The 9,917-nt window shown below is 36.5% G+C and overlaps 1 protein-coding gene across 1 annotated transcript; it reads left to right on the forward strand.

Moving 5' to 3' along the window:
- Positions 1 to 14: 14 nt before the first annotated feature.
- On the forward strand, positions 15 to 9,103 carry Prosbeta2 (Proteasome beta2 subunit). Its single transcript, XM_019059397.2, has 6 exons — positions 15 to 190; positions 331 to 510; positions 1,430 to 1,577; positions 2,996 to 3,163; positions 3,490 to 3,641; positions 8,743 to 9,103. Exons 1-6 carry the CDS (start codon positions 129 to 131, stop codon positions 8,864 to 8,866), a joined length of 834 nt encoding a protein of 277 aa, XP_018914942.2. The 5' UTR covers positions 15 to 128; the 3' UTR covers positions 8,867 to 9,103.
- Positions 9,104 to 9,917: the final 814 nt, after the last annotated feature.

The following is a 9,917-nucleotide window of genomic DNA, read 5'->3' on the forward strand; positions in this document are numbered from 1 at the left end:
TCATTACCGGTATTCATCACCCAACAATATTATCGGCGTTTTTCGAAAAGCTCATGTCATTCCGCCTAGTCCGTATTTCATCTTCTTAAACTTATTTAGTCTTCCTCGCACTCGCATTTTTTTTTAAAATGGCTTCGGTCATGCTTCCCGTGGAACCCACGCCTGGATTCTCCTTCGAAAATTGTAGGAGGTATGCTATTTATTTGTTTTAAATCGATTGAAACATCATGTACCTAACCTAAGCTGTCACTGTCACCATTTATCTTTATTCACCTCAACCACAATTTTCTCAAATATTTTCTTAATGTTTGGACATATTTTCATTTTTAGGAACGAGTTTCTTAAAGCCAAAGGATACAAAGCACCAGTTGCCACCAAAACAGGAACTACAATCGTCGGATGTGTTTTTGCAGACGGAGTAATTCTGGGTGCTGATACCCGAGCAACCGCAGGCTCTATTGTTGCTGACAAAGAATGTGCAAAGATTCATTACATGGCAAAAAATATGTAGTAAGTAGTATATCCTCAGCTTTGAGTTTAGTAACCCACTGCACTGTATGTATGGCCTCATAATGAATATCACCAAAGTGCTGTCAGGTAGAATTACAGCATCCAACTCCCCGTGCTTCATCGAAGTATAGATATAGATTCAATATAGATTGTCTGATTCCTCTGTTTACTGAATGCAACCTTATGGTCGTATTGACCCCTTGAGATCATTGAGCTTTTGGTTGAAATGGACACTCATATGATATCACGCAAGCTATTGGGTAATTCGAGCCGGTCTAACAACATCGAACGTCCAGTGGTTCCGTTACAAACTGTCCTAAATTTTTTACTACAGCAACACACCTCATATTTCGTTTCTACTACTAGGTTAGGGTCTCACTGCAAGAAATCCACTCTTTTGTGAGAGGCTAACCAATATTTCTTTCTTATCATAATTTAGATAGATCATTTTTTTACCTCTGACGTTTGCGTACCGAAACGGGTCTTTAGTTCTCTACGCGACCTAAGGCTGCTGCTGATATAATGATTTTAGAATTTATTACCCATTATCTGCCTTGATCCCAAAGTATTATCATCTTTCAAGGCTTTAGGCTGTCTTGTGCAACCAATTTGTTGACGAAATGATCTAAGAAGTTTTTAATCTTGTAATACCTATTCTAATTTTCTACAGAATATAGTGAAGTAGTCTTTTTACATAGTTTTGATTTTAATTTTCTCAATTGTGTAAGGATTTGTACCACTCTATTTAGTAGAATTATAATGGCCAAAGAGTTTGATGTGCAGCAAAGTCTTGCCGTCTGAAAGTTGAACACTATGCCTCCATTGCAGGCTCTACAATTTCCTGCATGTAATTTTTGCCCTTGGATCAATTATTAGTAATAGTTCACCATTTCAATCCTGTTTCTTGGTTTTGTTGCAGCTGTTGTGGAGCGGGTACTGCTGCTGATACAGAAGCAACAACAGCCCTAATTTCATCTCAACTTGAGCTGCATCGACTTAACACAGGTCGAGTTGTCCCTGTAGTCACAGCTGCCACTATGTTGAAACAGATGCTCTTCAGATACCAGGTGCGGTAACTGTCAGAACTCCCTCATAGCGTTTCAAACCCCTAAGATTTCTCTAACCTCTCTTTGCAAAGTTTGAAATACTTACTTGATTTTTCCTCCAAGCTGAAAATCGAACAATGGTTACAATTCCTAATGATTTCTCAGGTTTTAACCTGGAATTATCAAAAATTTAATAACTTAATTTACCAGACTGAAAGTGAATCTCATTAGTCAATCAGAATAATAGGTGACTCCATGCCACAAGTGACTTTAAGATCAGCTTTGTAAATAACTGAGGACCCCTTTCTTCATGGTCTACCTTTCAGATCCTGAGTTAACACTTGAGTAAATTCTTTGTGAAGTAGATTTTGGTTTAGCGGTGACTATAAATTTTGGTCCTCTTATTTTATCCCTCTCTATATTTTAAATTTACGCTTGTATTTATTTTCTCAATCCAATGTTCCAAGGGCTGATCAAGTATTTATTCTGAAAATTCTAAAATTTCATTAAAACTCTCCGATTCAATATTTTTTTTTTTTTTGATGAAGGGAAAAATTTGCTACAGTGCTCCCATCATGAGGGTCACTGGAACGCCCCCCATAAAAGGGGCCGACCAAATACCGGGACAGCGGCGGCCATCAGCCAGTGAAGAGCCGCCGAAGCGACCCCTATCCAACCTGACCGCTGTGAGATAGAAAAACCCGGTTATGTAGGGTTTGAGCACGCCGCTGTGTTCCATACCCACTGAGCGACCCCTCCAAGCCACACCCCGTGCAAGTGTGGCCCATCGGGCGCTCTGATTCCATACTTGAATTACCAAAAACGAATGGGTCTTTATCTGGCAATCTTGCTCTCTAATTTTTATAATCAATTTTCATTTTTCAAGCACATCACATATCCTCCAGACATTGTGTTCAGGACCCTACCTTATTAAAGAGCAGATCTGTAAACCTTGACAGTGCTTTTTTAAATTTTCATCACATCCATTTCAATAAAATTTGTTACTCCTTGTTAGTCACAAAGGTCTTACTTTAGATAGTTTCAGCCATTACTTTAAGAGGGTTGTCAGTTCTTCAATTTGTGCTCATAGACAGCTGCATCGTCGTTGGCCAAGAGCAAGCAAGGATTAGTGAAGAACAATGCCAATGTTGTGTGCCAAAAGTGTTAACTATAGACAACAGTTCGAATTAAACAACTGCCAATTATTCTGCTGCATTTTCATAAAGTAGTAGAAAACCAATTTTTTTCTCTCTTTGTGAACTTACTTTTTCCTTATAAGCTCTCCATCCTTTTAAACCTTCATTTTATTCTATTTTTATTTCAGAACTTTAAAACAAATCCTAACAATAACACTGCTGTAGAACTACTTTTTTCTCCAATGATGGTGCTCAAAAATTTATAATTTTTGTTTTAGTAAACCGTACGTTTTATTTTTTTAGGGCCATATCGGAGCAGCTCTTATTTTGGGTGGAGTTGATTCAAATGGTAGCCACCTCTATACAATTGCTCCACAAGGCTCTACGTCCAAAAATCCATTCACCAGTATGGGCTCAGGTTCTTTGGCTGCTATGTCTATCTTAGAGAAATGCTGGAAACCTAACATGACGGTAAGCCAACATCAAAAAAGTATTCCTGGAGTCTTTAGAGATAATTCCAAAACTACTTTCTTACTCTGTCTGCCTCTCCCTCTCAGCTTTACCGAATCCAAAATTATTGAAAATTTGGTCCAACCTGTCCAAGAGCACAGAAAATATTTCCTGCTGAATTATTTGTTTCCCCTTATATGTGTCAAATTTTGTTAATTCACAAGCGAATCAATTGAATTTAACTAAACCAAAACTAATCTATTTAAATTTTCTTTTTGTAAAATACCAAGTCAATTCAACTTTTCCCTCGCTTTTTCACTGACCAATGACATTTTTTAATTTTTCAGGAGGAGGAAGCCAAAAAAGTAATCCGAGATGCCATTGCTGCTGGTATTTTCAATGATTTGGGATCTGGAAGTAATGTAGATTTATGTGTCATTCGCAAAGGCTCTGTAGAATACGTTAAGCCCTACGAGAAAGCTAATGTAAAAGGCACAAGGTAAGCATGAGCGTAATCATTTTTTTCGTTACTTTTAGAAACCATTGCTCTTAGTGAAATCTGTTATCTCTTGAGTATGTACATAGGATACAATGGTTACTTGCTCAGATCAAGCAGGCAGGGTGGACTTAGTTCTATGTTAAAGGGAAAGCACCCTGTCTAGGAGGACATACTCTGAAAGCAAAGGCTGAGCTTTAAGGTAAAAGGTTAAGTCATCGACCTATCTTTTCAATACCCAATAAAGACATCACTGTTAAAGAACCTAATATAAGCTGTGGGAAAAGGGACCAAAATTTGATTATTCATAAAAATTAAACTCTTGAATGATAGTACTTTGAATGTAAAATTTAAAGTTTCAAAAAAGTCGACAGATGTGTTTCTGTAGACAGAGGGGAAATCGGAAGGAGATTAGAGTGATAAAATTCTGTGAAGATCTCATTCATTTGACACTATCAGAGACTTAGTGTCGCTGATAAGTATCCTTGAACGCTGTATCCTGTCTTCTTCCATGATCCTTTCCCCCCCTATCATTAGGTTCCCAATCCCTAGAAAAAATTCATGCTTCTCTCCTTCAGAAATCCATCTTTGTAGCTCTTGGTATATCCAGGGTCTGTGTCTTCAGCCGCTAAGTCTCAATTTTGTAGGTTAAAGTCTCTTTCATCTCAGCATGAAGAATTATACTCATACTCATGTTCTCCTTCAGAATTTGATGATGCCACAGAATGAGCTTGTTAACCTGTTTCTAATTCTTGCATTTTCAGAAACTGCATTGTCTCCTAATCACGCAGTAATTTTTTCAGATTTTTTCGAGCCGTTTTTCCCTCCGAAATCGACTTTTGAAGTTCGAAATTTTAAAATGCCGCGTTTGCCCGCGCTTTAGTGGCAATTCAATATGGCGCCGGAATTACCCCCTGGCTTTCTTGCCACACATTCGACCGGGCGCCGTCAGCGGGACCTCTACGCGTTCGAATATCGAGGCTAATCAAAACAACCAACTGGCTGTTATCAATTTCATCTTCTGACAAAGATTTCTCTAGTTTTTGGCATATTTTCTGAACTGTTATTCGTTCAACTAAAATATCTAACCCTGCTTTACAAATATCTCGACCTGCAATCTCCTTGAAACGTTGGGAAATCCGGAAATAGCTTCCAAAACTGTGTTAGTTATATGTGTGTGTCCCTATCACTTAAGTATCTAAAGGCTTGGTTTTTCAGTTGAAATCACCGTGTTTTCGGTGTTGGGGTAACATTGCACACTATTTTTACAGTGTTTGTGTTAGTCAAAATATACTTATAAGTGTTCTTCTAATGATACATTTTCTGCGGTCATACATAGATTCTTGCACTTGCAACCATTGGGTAATCAAACAATCTTCTCTTCACATTGGACGGGCTTTTTGCTGCTAGAACATCTGATACCAAGCACTTTCTCTAAGATTTTTCCTCCTTTCTTGCGAGTGTTAAAGTCAGTAATCTGTATATTTGCTCATTAAGTACCTCTACTTGTATATCCACATATTCTTTCCTTTGCTGTTGTGAATACTTCCTCATGACCAACTCCCTTTGAAGTCTGATAGTGTAGTAAATTATGCTTCAGTTATCTGAGCATTTATTTACTAAAAAATCAGTTCAAAGGAATTTTCTTCGACATGGATCTCCATTCTACCCTGGAACTGTGTGTGCCGGCACCAACAGACCCTTTGGCAAAAGCCGTTAAATCCTGAAAATGAAAGGTACGTACCAATAATGTTCAAACTAGAACAGAAGTAAATTTGCTCCAACGTGCACATGGCTTGTTTTAAATTGTTTGGAACATATGTAGTTTTCTCATAAAAAATGTTTGCGGTGTGCAATGAATATAATATCTAGTAATTGAAAATCACAAACAATTTAGCAAGTGTTAATTCGAAGGCACACCAAGGTATTCTCTTATCATTGGATTGACATGGAAACCTGAGGTCTCCATTTCACAGCAGAAATGTCTAGGTACTGATCAAATTATGAGTCGAAGAAAATTTGTCTAGATTTTCCTTCAGTACACCCATGAAAACCCTTAAAATCAATTATGTAGATGGATGCGCTAGCCAACAAATTCATGTGATTGCAATATTTTAAAGTGGATGCCTCCAGTTGGTAGATTTTCTCACCTCATTTTACTGTCACCATTATCTTTTTTTTTTTGTCTCAATCTTTAAACTCAGTTGCTTTTTCATAATGATATTTCAAGGATAAAGAGCCTTATGTATTTCATTTCAATAAAGAATTTGCAAGAAAGAGGGAAGAACAACCACGAGGATCGTCCAGAGATGAGTTTACCTGTTCAATATCTCCTAAACTGAGATAGGTACTTCGAGAAAATCTGTAATAAACTTTAAAAAAGCCAATACTCTGGACTCTCTAACGCGCCATAGATTTTTAAATTTGGCTTGATAGAACTCTAGAAAAGTGGCTTTTTCTGAATCCACCTCCTCTCCGCACAGGTCCAAAATTTTACAGAGCCTCATTCGCAAATGAGCCACTGTGTCTATCGCTAATTTTGAACCTGTGCGGAGAGGAGGTGGGTTCAGAAAATCCCACTTTTCTAGAGTTCTATCAAGCCAAATTTAAAAATCTACAGCGTATTAGAGAACCAGGGTAGTGACTTTTCAAAGCTTATTACAGATTGTCTCCACCTATCTTCGTTTAGGAAGTATTTAACAGGTAAACTTACTTTCTGGACGACTCTTACTATCCGCCATTAGAAACCATATACTTAGGTAATCGAAATTGAGAAGGGAACTTACAAAGTAGTTAGCTACTCACCTTTCATCTTCAGGATTTTTAATAACATCCATTTATTCAGAGTCAGGGCATGCATCTTCACAGAATTTGTATGTAGTTCCATGTCGAAGAATGTAACTTAAAACTGACTTTCTGGTAAAACGCTCAGCATAGTGAGCCATTATTTACCAAAAAAAAATCAGGTTCAAAGTGAATCAAAGTCATGTGGAGGATGTGATTACGTAGAAAATGAGTGGATGAGAAATTGAGATTAAATCACTGATGTTATATCTCGCATTGAGACAAACTATCAAAGAATGGCACACACTAGCAATTCACAATATACCTGTTAATAATTATGGAACACTGAACAGTTTAATAAGTTTACGGTCCCAGAATAGAAAATTGTCGAAGGCTATTTATTCTTGGGTGGCTTCCTAAGAGTAAACAAGTGATACCTACATGTAATATATTGTGGATATTTCTTTAAAGAGAGCCATTAAGGGAAGGACATTCGATTACTGATTCTATTTAGATTGCTGTGAATGAGAAGTAGGAAGTTTTCTCCAAAATATTTACTTCCCGAAACAAAGCACGAGGCTTCGCATCATGAAGCTTCGGCATGGTCAATAACAGTGTCAGGATTTGACCGGCCGATCTGTTGTTGTTTCTGAAGTTTAAACAAAAACTATTGCAAAAACATATGCACTCAACATTTTCAAAAAGAATTATTCCCAAATCCAAATTCACTTCACTACCATGGAAACTCAGTATCTCAGTGTACTGAAATGACTAAGTAAACTAGCACAAATTTGGTCAATATTTTCGGATTTTCCAACGTTCAAAGGAGATTGTAGGTCGAGATATTCGTAAAGCAGGGTTAGATATTTTAGTTGAACGAATAACAGTTCAGAAAATATGCCAAAAACTAGAGAAATCTTTGTCAGAAGATGAAATTGATAACAGCCAGTTGGTTGTTTTGATTAGCCTCGATATTCGAACGCGTAGAGGTCCCGCTGACGGCGCCCGGTTGAATGTGTGGCAAGAAAGCCAGGGGGTAATTCCGGCGCCATATTGAATTGCCGCTAAAGCGCGGGCAAACGCGGCATTTTAAAATTTCGAACTTCAAAAGTCGATTTCGGAGGGAAAAACGGCTCGAAAAAATCTGAAAAAATTACTGCGAGATCAGGAGACAATGCAGTTTCTGAAAATGCAAGAATTAGAAACAGGTTAACAAGCTCATTCCCATAACATGGCTGTAGCTTTTCTCCCTAGTGTGCTTCCATCCTTAATGAATTGATTAATCTTTTCGTTCTGAAGAAACTCATCATAAGTAATAATTAGAAAGACTAGTACGTTTTTAAGATCTTCCATAGTCCCCTAAAGCCTTGCTATCTGCTCCACTTCTGTTTGTTATTGTATCCTCAATGATACATTACATCATGGCTGAACTCAAAAACCTTTTAGATTTCAGCGTTTTAAAATTTCTGCTTCTATTAAATTCTTTCTAAGGAGAATAGCCTAATAATATTGTTTTAATGTTTCACACAATAGTCTCCAAGCAGTGGAAGAATCTTGCATTTTTTCAAAAATTGCATTGATTAAATTTCCAATCATGAAATAAAATGGACCAGCAAGACATGTAGTTTCCAGGTTTTAATTTTCAATATTTTACCAAAAGATCAGCCTGAGTTTATTTTTATTATTTATTTATATTAATGATTGTCTTCCTAAATGGAGATGTTGCATGTGTGAGAAATTTGCGATTTGACTACTGATTCTTAAGTAAAAGTTTGCAAGAATTAGAAACATGATGGTGCCACTGGTTTTCTCTGAAATCAACTCCCAAGCTCAAAAAAAGCTTTCAAATTAAGGCCAAAATGGAGGGGATATCCCAAGCAATCCTGAGAGTCCACGTCTACATCGAGACAAACTCTCCACGCAAAGAAAGGGAGCAAATACATTATCAGGGTTGCCATATTTTCAGTTTTAGAGTCCCTAATTAAAGTGGCAGCCCTGTCAATGTATTTGCTCCCTATCTTTGCATGGAGAGTTTGTCTTGATGTGGAAGTGGACTCTCAGGATAGTGTGGGATATCCCCTCCATTTTGGCCTCAACTTAATAGCTTTTTTTGAGCTTGGGAGTGGATTTCAGAGAAAACCAGTGGCACCATGGTGTTCCTTGCAAACTTTTATGTAAAGTCAACAGTCAAATCGCAAATTCCTCACACATACAACATTTCCATCGCTAGAAAGTTTAAAACAGAACGGAAAAATAAAAAAACCATAAGTAGACATATTTTCTTGGTTGCCATAAAAATTCGTTTTTCTTCTCTCCTCAGGACTGGCAACTACAAGTTCAAGAGAGGAACAACTGAGGTTCTCTCAAAGAAAGTTGTCCCAATCATCATCGAGGAAGAAATAGTGAAGCCAATCTCAAGTGACAGTCAAATGGATACCTCTTGATCATACTTTCGAGCCACGTGATTCTTTTTCGTTTTATTTTCGAATGTTGATATTTGTTTATGAAATCTCTCGATCATATTTTTGAACTGAGTGATCCTATTTCGTTCAATTTTTGAATGTTAATATGTGTTTATGAATTTCTATCTTTTTTTTTTCAAATAACTATGCAAGTATTAAAAACAGTGTACTACTAAAGGTGTAAACAAAATAATCAGTAAATCTTTTTAACTTTTTAAATTTAATTTTTACTTTGTTCTATTTCTTACCCTTAATGGTATTTTAGTTAAGTTGACGGATTAAACCAGGTTAACTTGACTGCATTCCTGGTTGCCTAATTTTCTGTTATATTTTATTTTTTTAACAGAGAACTAAAATATGTAAAGCCTTTAAACTCTCTGTGAGTTTACTATAGATTATGAAGAATATATCCGCACAATTTCAAGTCCCATGCCGATTCAAAAATTTCGCAAGGCTGGATCAGCAGATGTAAATAACTCTAATATATTAAAAATACCCATTAATGACAATAGTAAAGTTAGGAAAAAAAGGAGTAAAGTTATAGTATAGTTGGGGAAAAAAGGAGAAAAAGTTAGGCAACGTCTACCGTAATTAGGTTAATTCCAGTCAAATCTGGCTGATTGGACTACTTTCTTTCAGTTCTGTTTGAAATCAGACTCTTAAATCTCCTGAAGTCGAGGTATTTATGATTTAATTTTTTTAAATGACTTTAAGCAACCCTCCGCTGTATTGAGTAAGATTCATTGTCCTAACATTACTATTGTCATTAATGGGTATTTTTAATACATTAGAGTTTTTTACATCTGCTGATCCAGCCTTGCCAAATTTTTTAATCAGCATGGGAAGGTAATGTTGAGATAAAACTTTTCTTACGGTGATTAATTCTGCATTATTGATTATTAATTTCCATCATTGAGTCTTTGGTCTTCATCATTTGAGTTTTGTAATCTTGCAAAATGACTGAAAAAGTTTGTTGCGCAAACATATAAAAAAATTGGTCATCTTTTCTCAATTTTTAAATTCACTGAAACAA

This window comes from Bemisia tabaci, chromosome 7 (assembly GCF_918797505.1).
Source record: "Bemisia tabaci chromosome 7, PGI_BMITA_v3".
In the NCBI taxonomy this organism is placed as follows: domain Eukaryota; kingdom Metazoa; phylum Arthropoda; class Insecta; order Hemiptera; family Aleyrodidae; genus Bemisia; species Bemisia tabaci.